This window comes from Hemitrygon akajei, chromosome 7, assembly GCF_048418815.1.
Source record: "Hemitrygon akajei chromosome 7, sHemAka1.3, whole genome shotgun sequence".
NCBI lineage: Eukaryota > Metazoa > Chordata > Chondrichthyes > Myliobatiformes > Dasyatidae > Hemitrygon > Hemitrygon akajei.
Window position 1 is genome coordinate 180,746,309 of NC_133130.1, and position 13,126 is coordinate 180,759,434.

A 13,126-nucleotide genomic window follows, 5' to 3' on the forward strand; every position below is an offset into this window, starting at 1 on the left:
TCCCAGAGCATACCAAGTTGAATGAAACCGACTTTTGGATGGTGATTGACATTGGGTTCATTCACCTTGGAATGCACTGGGCAAAATCGGACAGGTCAGCTACAGGCCGAATCGAGGCAGTGGGGTTCAGAACCCAGGGCGTATCGAGGTGACTGAATCCAATGTTTGGACGTCGAGCTAGGCTGAAATGGTCAGGGTGCCAGAGCCTGAGGTGAGGGATGGGTCAACAAGGTTTACTAGGCTCTGCCCTGAACTATGGGTCTCGGACTCGCTTTGTGGACTCCAGTTCAGAATGCTATTTGCTTGCCATTACTGTTTGCATGATTTGTTTTTTTCTCCCTGCATATTGGATGTTCGATGCTATTCTTTTTTTAAAGGGTTCTTTTGGGTTTCTTTTTTTCGTGGCTGCTGTTAGGAGATGAATCTCAAGGTTGTATAATGTATTCATACTTTGATAATAAATGCACGTTGAGCTTTGAAGGAAAGTTTGGTGGAATATTTGACACTTTTATTGAAAGGTAAACACAAGACATCTTGCTGATGCTGGAAATCCAGAGTAGCACACACAAAATGCTGGAGGAACTCAGCAGGTCAGACAGCATCTATGGGGGGGAATAAAGAATTGATGTTTCGGGCTTTGTCCTTCCCATGCAGTCCATGCCAAACTGTTGTTGTAACTTGTCCCATCGACCTGCAGCTGGACCATAGCCATCTATAGCCCTCCCATCCATTTACCTATCCAAACTTCTCTTAAGTGTTTCGATCAAACTCGCATCTGCTGGCATCTCATTCCATGCTCTCAGCACCCTCTGAGTGAAGATATTCCCCTTCAGGTCCCCCTTAGATATTTCACCTTTCACCTCACCCTTAATTATTGTGGACGTAGCCAGAACGCCAAAATAGCTCAGCTGTGTTGTATCTTGACTGTTTTAGTTACGGATTCTAACATGAACCCAATCGCATCGACTGGGAAAATCCTCAGATTTGTTATCATGTCCATGAAATAACTTTGCCAGAATTACACGGGAAACTCCGAGTGTGTGTGAGGAATTTCCTGGCTGCTGTGGCTGTGTGGACAACTTGACTGATAGGAAAGCCGTGGTGCTCCCCTCTCAGTCAGTGAGAGATATGGGCCGGATCCAAGATAAACATTTATTCTAGAGTCCAAGCGGCTCTGTATTAAAGTTTGTTTCAAAGGAGAGCTATGAATCATTGCATTGGAAGAGGTGAATTCTTAGATGAGAATTTGCGTCACTATAGAGGTTTCATGAGGTCCGACAAACTGATTTGTTACTTATCCATATAAAGTGTTGTAAATGTTCACTCTGGACATAATTCGGAAAATGTGTAGCTCAGGTGATTGGGTTGAGCTGTTCTCCGATCTTAGCAATTTACTTGCAAATGCGTCATCACCACATGAGGAGACATGGTCAGTGTGCTGCTGATTGTGGCATGTTCTCTGAGTGCTTGGCCTTTATTACCTTTCCAATCAGCTGACTGGGTGTCATTTCCAGAGGCTCAATTGTGATGCGGGGAGGAAATCTCGTCGCTGATTGGCTGTGTGGCCAACTTCGTGCATTGTGGTCTGGAGTTTGGCCCACATCAGTTCATAAACAGGATCGAGGTCTACGTGTTTATTTACAGACTTGCTCATGGGAAACCACGTCTGGGAATTTTCTTGCATGCTGCGAGTTCGCTTGTGCCGCGCTTTTCACTGTCACCCAGTCGAATTTGTGCCCCTCTTGATCTTCATGGGTAGAGACTTTCAGCAAGAGCGATGGAGCAAATGACGAGATTTCCGCCCCGCATCACAATTGAGTTTCCAAAATGTCGATCAATCAGCTGATTGATAAGTATATAAAGGCCAAGCATTCGGAGGACCCACCGCAATCAGCAGCATACCTCACATGGTGATAAAACATTTGCAAGTAAATTGCCTAGATCGGAGAAAAACTCAACCCAACCATGTTCACTCTGCTAATTCATTCTTCACAGCACTTCTAAAAACTTCTTCAGGTCAAATGTTGATCACCTCTTCAGTCTCCTCTTTCCTGGGTGACACTTCTGGTTCCTTCTGGCATTCGGTTTGCTTAATACACCCGGGGTTCTTTTTGTACTGAATCTGCTGCATAAGTCAAAGAGGTGAATTCTCAGTTGACCATTTGTACCATTGTAGAGAATTCATGCGGTCAGGTGAAATAATTTGTTTATTTATCAAAATAAGGTGCCAGTAAGCAAGAAGCAGCATAACTCCAAAGAACCCAAAAGGATCTTACTAAAAAATATTTTACATCGTGAGTGATAAAGTAACTCACAGGCTTAACACATGAGTTTAGAAAGTTGTTTATCTAGTGAAGTTAGGTGCTGACAGACAAGAGAACAGTACATATTTGACATAATGTTTTGTAGTAATTAGCCTATAATTCATCTCAGAATCTCATCAGGGACACCGGGAGTCAGGAATATTTCATGAATGTATTCATGCTGACTTCAATCACAACCAGGAGGCAGAGAAATTAAAATGTTTAAGCTGAAGGGTGTGGAACATATCTTTAAGTTATAATTATTTGCAGGGCTGTTTGAGCCTTCAGAGGCCAGAATTGGGAATTGGCTTCGGAGCAGAGAGAAGTGTTACAGTGCCATCATTGGGGGAACTGGTGGCATTGTACTTAAATTCCACTGAAGTCAATGCAACTGAATATCAGAGGGTCAAAGTTCAAAGTAATTTTATTATCAAAATACATCCTGTATCTGTCACCATGTTCTATCCTTGCAGGCATTCACAATAGAACAAAGAAATACAATAGAATCGATGAAATATTACACACAAAGACAACCAACCAATGTGCAAACTAAGATGATCTTTGCAAATACAAAAATAATAATAACATATAAATAAGTAAATAAATAATATTGAGAACGTGAGCTGTAAAGTCTTTGAAAGTGAATCCACAGGTTGTGGAATCAGTTCAGTGTTGAGGTGAGTGATGATATTTACACAGTTTTAGGAGCCTGCTGGTTGTAGGGTTATAACTGTCCCTGAACTTGGTGGTGCGGGACCTAAGGCTCCTGGCAATGGCAGCTGTGAGAGGAGAGCATGGCCTGGATGGTGTGGGTCCTTAATGATGGATGCTCCTTTCCTATGGCGACGCTCCTCGTAGATGTGGTCAATGGTGGGGGGGGGGGGGGGGGGGGGGGGGGAGGGCTTTCCCTATTATGGATTTTACAGACTATGGTGGCCAAAACCGCACATGCATCAACACACTGCAGGCCTGACACGTGTAACTCTCCTCTGATGTACCGCTGCATCTCCAGCTCTGCGAGCTGCGATGTCAGCTGACCGATGCAGGTTTGAGGGAGCGTTCTGCGGTTAAGAGTGCTCAGCTGTCAATTTGCCTCTTGATCAGTTGTACTGAATTCCCACAGCACCAAGCGGGGGTCAGAGAAGCTGCAGGCACTGGATATCAGAAATAACAGTGGGAAATGCAGAAAGCAAGGAGCTGGTCCTTCTTCATCGGAAGTGACTTCTTCGTTAACTCGGTTTCTCTTTCTGTAGACCCGTGCTGTGTTGCCGGTACTTTCTCTTTCTTTTTTAGCTCAGAGCACCGACTCTCCAGAACGAAATGATCGAGTTTTGGCAGTGAGGTGCATTGAATATTCAGTGCCACAGACTGCAGATGAACTTCAGGGCAGCTGCACTTTGGGGGAACAGTTGTGGCTCCCTCTGCCTGTTGTATCAGCTACAAGTGATTCCATGAAACTAAAGGAGACACTGCGAGAATCCTCCAGTGTCTTAGGCATGGTTGATTTCACCACTAGTTTAAGACATAGGAACAGATTTAGGCCACTTGGCCCATCAAGTCTGCCCTGCATGGCTGATATATTTCTCTCACAACCCCATTCTCCTGCCTTCTCCCCATATCCTTTAACACTCTTATAAATCAAGAACCTCTCAACCTTTGCTTTAAATATATCCCATGAATTATCCTCCACAGCTGTCTGTGGCAATGAATTCCACAGATTCACCACCATCTGCCTAAAGAACTCCCTCCTCATCCCTGTTCTAAAGGGATATCCTTCTATTCTGAGCCTGTGCCCTCTGGTGCTGGGTTCTCCCGCCATAGAAAACATCCTCTCCACATCCACTGTTCCTGGGTTTTTCAATATTTGATATGTTTCAATGAGATACCCCCCAAATTCCTGTGAGTACAGGCCCAGAGCCATCAAATGCTTCTCAGGCACTAACCCTTTCATTCCTGGCATAATTGTCATACAACTTCCCTGGACCCTCTCCAATGCTAACACATCTTTCCTTAGGTGTGGGGCCATAATGGCTCACAATACTCCATGTACGAATACGAACCATTCACTTTTTGCTTTGACTGGACATTGTTGGACTGAGGCTGTGTGTGACTTGTGTTGTCCACAGCAGTGGCTGCACTTCAGAAATAATTAGCTAGTTGTGTGAAGTTTAGCAGCAACCCAAAGGAGCGAACTGCATTTCTTCCCTCACTTCCTACAATCATGAAAAACAAAATACTGAAGATATTGAAAATCCGAAATAAAATAGAAAATTCTGGAAATACTCAATGGTCAAGCAGTTTCTTTGGAGGGAGAAATAGTGATAATGTGACACGGACCTTTCATCAGCACAATTTCCTCTCAGATAGGCCCCTCTGCTATAGGTCCATTTTCAGATTAAGTTCCAAGAAGCTGCTCATTGCTTAATGCTTCTAGAAACTTCTTCAGAGTCAGATTTTGATCTCCTTCCCAAGCTGACGTTTTAGCTTTCTTCAGACCTTCGTTCTGCTTAATGCACTTGGGATTCTTTTTGTCTGTATTTGTTGTGTAAGTCATTTAATATTGGCACACGTGCGCACACACATGTACACCCATGTGAACACACATGCACAATCACACATACTATACACGCATGCACAAACACACGCACATGCACACACACACACACATGCACCGACACAGACACATACACACATACGCACACATACACCCTCTCTCTCTCTCTCACACACACACACACGCGCGTGCACGCACGCACTCTTTCTCCCACGTTGTGGTAAACCATGTATACCTGTCTGGCCACGCCCCTCTGCTGACTGTTCCTGTGGCTCCTCCCACAGACCCCTGTATAAAGGTGGTTGTGTCTCTGCTCCTCCCACAGTCATCCAGCATGGCGTGCTGCGTTTTACTGCTAATAAAAGCCCTTCAGTATTTTCTCTACTTCCAGTCTTTTGGAATTATTGATAGTGCATCACACACACACACACACTCTCTCTCTCTCTCTCGCTCTCTCTTTCTCTCTCTCTCTCTCTTCCCCCCCCCCCCCCACACACACACACACAAATGTGTTTTGCTCTGAATCAATTGTAATTCCCCTATTTGAAATCAATCTAAAGACAGACACTGGTGTGGTGAAAGAATAAAGTAGGAGCTAATCCAGCACTTTATCTGTGTTGCTCAGATTTCCAGCATCTGCAGAATCTCTTGTACTTACCAACCAAGTGACTGTAATCATACACCTTAAGTGCTCGGAAGTCTTGTTTTTCCTTGTATATTTGTGCATAGATAATTACTTGCCTGCTCTAAACTTGGTAGGGGACACTAAAAACACATCCGTATATAGCATTCAAGCACTTATTCCAGAATGGAAAATCTGGTCTAAGTGGGGGATGAGGATAGGATGGCCAACACAGAGGAATTCTGCAGGTAGTTCAGGGTTCAATGGTCTCACTTTTCCTGCTACTGGGCGTTCTTGGCGGAAGGGGTCTAGAACTGGGGGATCTCTTGAACGGACATTGGTAAAGATGCCTCCTCCTTACACCCCCGTCTTTCAGCCCTGCACCAAAACACCAAGGTGGTAGATTATCAAAGATTTACTATATTTATTTAGAGATACAGTGCAGAACAGGCCCATCTGGCCTAACAAGCCACACTGTCCGGCAACCCCCAGTTTAACACTAGCCTGATCACAGGACGATCTACAGTGACCAATCTTCCTACTAACCAGTGTGTCTTTGAACTGTGGGAGAAGCCAGAGCACCCGGAGAAAACCCATGCTTTCACAGACTGAACATACAAACTCCTGACCAATGGCACTGGAATTAAACTCCGAACTCCGGAACACCCCGCGCCATAATAACATCGCGCTAACCGCTACACTACCGCAACACCCTTTCATTTATCCTGGACCTTAAGATCACAAGAGATAGGAGCAGAATCAGGCTATTTGGCCCATTGAGTCTGCTCCGCCATTTCATCATGGCTGATCCATTTCCCTCTCAAACCCAATCTCCTGCCTTCTCCCCGCATCCCTTCAGTTTCATGTAGTGAGTCTCATTCACCCTTAAATGTTCTTATTTGTGATCTGTGTACTTTGCAAATCAGAACCAGCTCTTCTCACACATTCTTAATTCCCTTCACAAGTCCCTCCTGTCATTCGTGCCGAAGGAGAAGAATTTGGAGAGGAACTTGCACTGATTCTAAATGAAACAACTCAACTGCGCTGTGAGGCAAGCGGGAATCCAGAACCTTCCATCTCCTGGCTCAGAGATGGCCAGCCCATTACTGCAGATAACAGGCATCAGCTCCTGGATGGTGGCAGGATTCTCCAGGTGAGACCTCTCAGACCAGATGAATAGCTAATTGCTTTGAGAAATCACTATATTGAGGAGTACAAGGTCCAAAGAAAGACTGGATAGATGCTGAGGGTCAGTTTGCTCAAAGTGACGAACCTAGCACCATGGACCTACAAAAGTGGAGTTTTGGGTCATCTGATACTGGCAAGATATTAACAGCAAATTGCAGTGTTGATGTACAGAGACATGTTGGGCTGAAGGTGGTAACATAGATGGATAGGATAGTGAAGAGGCATTTGGCAGAAGTTTTGACTATAAAGTTGGAATATCATTTTCTCAGATGTACAATAAAATATTAGACTGTACATGGAATACTGTGCACACTCCTTGCCATCACCCTATAGGAAGGACATGGTTGTGCTAGAAAGAGTGCAGAAGAGACTCCCCAAGATGTCGCCTGGAATGAAGGGCATTAGTTACAAGGAGAGATTGGATAGGCTGGGATTGTTCTCAATGGAGTGGAGATGTCTGAGAGATGGCCTTATAGAGCTTTATAAAATTTTGAGAAATACAGATAGAGTTACAGTCTTTTTCCGAGGGAGGAGATGGAAAAACCTGAGGACGTGAGCTTTTAGGTGAGGAGAGAAGTACTTGAAAGGGATATGAGGGGCAAACTTTTCACACAGACGGTGGTGTGTGTATATGGAATAAAATGCCGGAGGAAGTGGTAGAGGCAGATTCAATTACAATATCCAGAAAAGCATTTAGATAGGTGTGTGGACAGGTTATGATACGAGGGGTGATTGATAAGTTTGTGGCCTAAGGTAGAAGGAGTCTATTTTAGAAAGCCTAGCACATTTATTTTTCAACATAGTCCCCTCCTCCATTTACACACTTAGTCCAGCGGTCGTGGAGCATACGGATCCTGGACCTCCAGACAGTGTCCACAGCAGGGGTGATTGATAAGTTTGTGGCCTACAGTATAAGGAGATGAGTTATACAGCTCTCATTACATGCACGTGCAGTTCAACTCCATGATTATGCAGAAAGTTTGAAGTTAATAACTCATCAGGGGTGATTGATAAGTTCGTGGCCTACAGTATAAGGAGATGAGTTATACAGCTCTCGTTACATGCACGTGCAGTTCAACTCCATGATTATGCAGAAAGTTTGAAGTTAATAACTCATCTGGGGTGATTGATAAGTTTGTGGCCTAAGGTAGAAGGAGATGAGTTATTAACTTCAAACTTTCTGCATAATCACTCAGAGTGTTGAACTGCACGTGCATGTAATGAGAGTTATATAACTCATCTCCTTCTACCTTAGGCCACGAACTCATCGATCACCCATCTGTGGACACTGTCTGGAGGTCCAAGATCCATATGCTCCACGGCCGCTGGACTAAGTGTGTAAATGTAGGAGGGGACTATGTTGAAAAATAAATGCGCTAGGCTTTCTAAAATAGACTCCTTCTACCTTAGGCCATGAACTTATCAATCACCCCTCGTACATTGATGGAAAGATAAATAGGAAAAGATTTTGAGCAGGTGTTCCCAACCTTTTTTATGCCATGGACCAATACCGTTAAGCTAGAGGTCCATGGACCCCAGGTTGGGAAGCCCTGTTTGGAGTGATATGGGCCAAACTCTGGAAAATAGACTAGTGTAGATAGTGTTTCGGTGACAAGGATGAAACAGGCTGAATGGCCTGTTTCGCTACTGGACAACACTATGGCACCATGACTGTGCTCTCAGATTAACCGTTCACTGTTCACAACTGAGCCGGGAGGAAGTGTTTTACACTCAACGCTGTAAACTTTTGAGATCCTCTGCTCCAAAGGGCTGGCTTTTCTGCCTCTGAATAAGTCCGATAAGTTTTTGAACACTGAGGAATCGGTGTGGTTTGAGCAGGAGAGTGGATTCTTGGAGCTGGATTTTCAGAAGTCTTGCTGAATGGCAGAGCAATTTAGAAGGGCTGGGCAGCCCACTCCTGAATTTGTATGTTCTTTCAGTGAATATACTCAACCTGCTGGAATCAAGTCCAGTGAGAGACTGCCTGGTTATGGAGGAACCTCCGTTCCATCCTCTGGCTCGGTTATCTTCTGATGGGGGTTGATTGATACGTTTCTTTATGTTTCTGCTGCAGATTGACTCCGTGCAGTTATCTGATTCAGGTGGCTATCTGTGCATCGCTGAAAACCCAGCTGGAACCACAGAGAGGCTTTTCAGCCTCCACGTTCGAGGTAAGTGATCTCTGCTCTTCAAGCTTCAAGAACCTGATCTCACAGCGCTTGAGTCTTCAGTGGCATTGTAGTGGTGGGGGGGGGGGGTGTTTGTGGGTGGTCATTCTATCAATATCAGGGAATTTACATAAAGCTGTGATTTTAATATAGAAAACCATCACAAAGTATTTTTTCAAAGGCACGGGGAGAACTTCAACACAAAACTAAATTAGAGAAATACCAGGAGTGTATTTAACACTATAATATTGAATTAAATACTTCATTTTGGGGAATTGGGTTTTCCCATACAGTAGGCCCAGAAGCACACAATATTTGTGAAAAGCTTTTAGTCTGATAGGTAATATTTTTCACATCTCTGCTTTACAGAATCTTTTTCCCCTCCTGACTGTATTGATTTTATTAATACCAAACTGGTGGTATCTCCTCTGAACTTTGTGTATCTTTCTCAGGCCGAGATCAAGACTTAATTCACCATCTCTTTCCATAAAATATTTTCCAGGAACTCATCAACTCTTTATCCACATTGGTGAGATAAAATCACAATGTTAATAACAGTAAATAAATGTAATACATTTTTCTGTGGGCCAGTGCTTACATTTTTGAAAAAGAAAATTGCTTCAGAAATGATGGAAGTTCTAATCATGTTAATCCCTTGAAATGTGGAGTCTGGTGCTGGCACAGAGACTAAGATTAGTCAGCCTTGATCCATATCTTCTTTCTTTGAGCAGTGCCTCCAAGAGTACTTGGCTCCAACCCAGAGAATATAAATGTTGTGGTGAACAATCCCATTTGGTTAACGTGTGAATCCCGAGGAGTTCCAGTGGCAGATGTCTCATGGTACAAAGACGGGCTCCAGCTGGAGGTCAGCAGTGACATCGTCTTTCTCCCAGGTGAGACGTTGACAAGAAATGTCAGAGTGAACGTGGCTGAAAGGGAACAGCCTTTTATCTCTAAAGTGGTATCATTTTGCAAAGTGCTGTCCATAGTCCAGCATTCCCTAATAACCTTGTCACTGTTAAGAGCTCCTCACTGGAGAGTGCCAGCAACATGGCTACATCTCTTTATTACACTCAAACAGATCAAACCAGTTATAGATGAATCGTTTGATCATCTTTTCTGATATGTAAACATTTGTAGATGTAACTTGGTTATTTTATTTGATACTGAGAACGCAATCTTGCATTATTCAAGTGTATCAAGTTGACACTTTATTCGTTTTGGGTATGTGGAGTCAATCTGGAGATTGTACGTTATTCCCCTTTTTTTTCAGCTTGACTTGAAATTAGCTGAAATCTAAACCTTACTCAGAGAGAGAATGAAGTGTGAGCTGGAACACAGACACTAGAGGAGTGTCATATTCACTCGTACTGAGGGACCAGGGCTCAATCCAATGTCTGTCACTGAGCAGCTAGGGAGATCCCAGGTTCCAATTGACCCTTGGTGGACTTCCCTGGAAGATGCAGCAATCAAAGTTCAGTTTGTAAATTTATTAACAAAGTTAATATATCTCACTATATGCAACCCTGAGATTCTTTTTCTTGTCGGCATAGACAGTATATCCGAGAAATACATTAGAATCAGTGAAAGTTCACACCCAACTGGATGGACAAACAAGCAATATGCAAAAGATAAAATACTGCAAATATAATAATAATAATAATAATAATTTAAAAAACAATAAATATTAAGAGCATGAAATGAGACCTTGAGAGTGAGTCCATAGGTTGTGGGAACAGTTCAGTGACGGGCAAGTGAAGTTGAGTGAAGTTCTGCTCTCTGGTTCAAGACCCTGATGGTTGAGGGGTAATAACTGTTTCTGAAGCTGGTGTTGTGAGTCCTGAGGCTCCTGGACCACCTTCCTGATGGTAATAGTGAGAAGAGGGCATGAACTGGGTGGAAGGGTCCGTGATAATGGATGCTGCTTTCCTGCGACAACTCTCCATGTATGTAGGTGCGCTCAGTGATGGGAAGGGCTTTACCCGTGATGGACTGAGCCTTATCCACTACTTTTTGTAGGGATTTCTATTAGTGTCTCTATACCAGACCATGATACAACCAGTCAATGTACTCTCCACCACACATTTGTGGAAGTTCGTCAAAGTTTTAGGTGTCATGCTGAATCTTTGCAAACTTCTAATGAAGTAGAGATGCTGCCGTGCTTTCTTCCACGCTGGACCCGGGACAGATCCTCTGAAATGATAGCACTGAGGAATTTAAAGTTGCTGATCCTCTAATGGGGACTGGCTCACAGATGTGGTTAGTTTGGTTACGTCGCATCCACTGTGAAATTCTGAAAATCCTGTTTGGGCTCGCACATGAACATTGACTGAGCTCCAGAGAGGATCCGCTGCCTCTATCCAGTGACAGGTCTCAGCAAGAGATGTTCAAGATGTTTTTATTTTACTCTCTGACTAGACACGTTTTGATATGACAAGCCGATTTGACTTATTTCAACGAAGTTTTTGAAAACAGGTAAGTGAGAGCAGAATGCATTGGCTTCAAAGTGGAGTCCAGTAATTCACAAGGATTGCTGAATATGTAAGAGGAAAATCTAAATCTCAATCACAAAGAGCTCTTGATTAACACAAGGAGCAAAATTCAATTTCCACACCTTAACCGATCGGGTTGCTTCACACTCGTTTTCCTTGTTTCCTTGGACAACTGTGCTACAGTCTCTGATCTTTTCTTCTCGTTTCAATTCCAGGTGGCCACATCCTTCAGATTCCCAGAGCAAAGACTGAACATGGTGGCAAATACACCTGCGTTGCTGCCAATGCAGCAGGCAGTGATGAGAAACATATCCACCTCCGTGTAAATAGTAGGTCTCTGCACCCATGACTATGGGATATGAGGAATAGATTATTCAGAGGAATATAGCAACAAACTACATTTTTCTGACAAAAATACTACAAATGATATAGTTTATATAAAGTGCAGATACTATATAGTATAATAAACTGTTTATTTGTATCTTCAGTGGATTCCAGTTAATTGGGACACACAGGGAGCTGTACATTTTGGCCCAATTAAGTGGCGGCCCCAATTAGTTAACAAGATATAAAAAAATCACAAACTGAGCAACAAATTATGTATTTAAATGAAATACAGAACAAACTAGAACTACCAATAATGTACCGCAATACTATAAAACTATGTATTAGTTCCAAATAGTTATCAATGGAGGAATTCACTCAGTGTATGCAATGAACAAAATCAGCACAGAAACCTGGTGTAGATAATGGACTGCCTTCATACATTCCACCCATGACTGCATCCTCCAAATCTTCAGTTTCATTGTAACATTCAAGATGATTGTTGATACCTTCAAATTCTTTGTAGTTCTTGATTTGTTGGAATAGTGAAATTGTTACATTGTCACTCCCGGCTGGTCTGGCATCTCCAAGCCTGAATACTTGAAACTGCAGTGAGCAAAACAGTTCTGAATTGCCTTACTGCTTATTTCTCGTCAGCTACCAGTGACAAAAATCACTGCTTGTTGAGTATAAACACATGTAACTGACGCCATTTAAATCCCATTCACTCTGAGCATAGTCTAGTGTCTAATGGCTATGTACATGCTCACAACTGACTCTCGTTAGAACCTGTTCTGAAACTGTCTCCTGCCCCAAGCAGTGTAGTGCCCAGATAAATGAAGGGAATCCCAACTATTTTCTTGATTAGTTTTTGCTTTTTAAGAGTTGTCCCAAATAAGTGGCTGCCTGGATTAACCAATGGCCCAATTAACCAGAATCCATTGTGTGTGTCTGCATGTGTGTGTATATATATACATACACACACACAGCTTATCTATTAACACTTAATCACTTAATCTTGTGGGTAAAGAAGAGGGAAGATTAGATCTTGGGGAGGACCTGAAATCAATTTTGGATGCATCTATTTATATTAGCAGAGAGTGTTCTTATAATTTTTAGTCAATGTCTTTTAAACATTTCCTTTAAAGCCCCGCCCACCATTAAACACAATGGCGACCGTTACTCAGAAGCCATCACAGTACGTGTTGGGGAGACGGTCACCCTCCGATGTGAGTCAGATGCTGTTCCAGTTCCTACAGTCCTGTGGTATAAAAATGACCACCAGCTGCCCCTGGGAAATGGTGCCCGCATCCTCTCTGAGGGGCAAGTACTCCAAATTGAGGATGTTCAGGTAATTTCTGTGTTCGGTATTTCAGAATTTTACAACTAACTGCTGTTCATATACAAACGTTGTAGAAGGATGCATGATGGTCAGCACTGACTCAGTGGCCAAATGGCCTGTTTCCATATTATGT

General features: G+C 43.1%; 1 protein-coding gene across 1 annotated transcript in view; it reads left to right on the top strand.

Moving 5' to 3' along the window:
* The window catches only part of LOC140731245 (hemicentin-1-like), a 379,087-nt gene that overhangs the window by 251,012 nt on the left and 114,949 nt on the right, over positions 1-13,126 (top strand). The window contains 5 exon segments of the mRNA XM_073052779.1: positions 6,445-6,632; positions 8,742-8,838; positions 9,567-9,728; positions 11,543-11,656; positions 12,800-13,002. Coding sequence (XP_072908880.1) covers positions 6,445-6,632; positions 8,742-8,838; positions 9,567-9,728; positions 11,543-11,656; positions 12,800-13,002 — 764 coding nt within the window.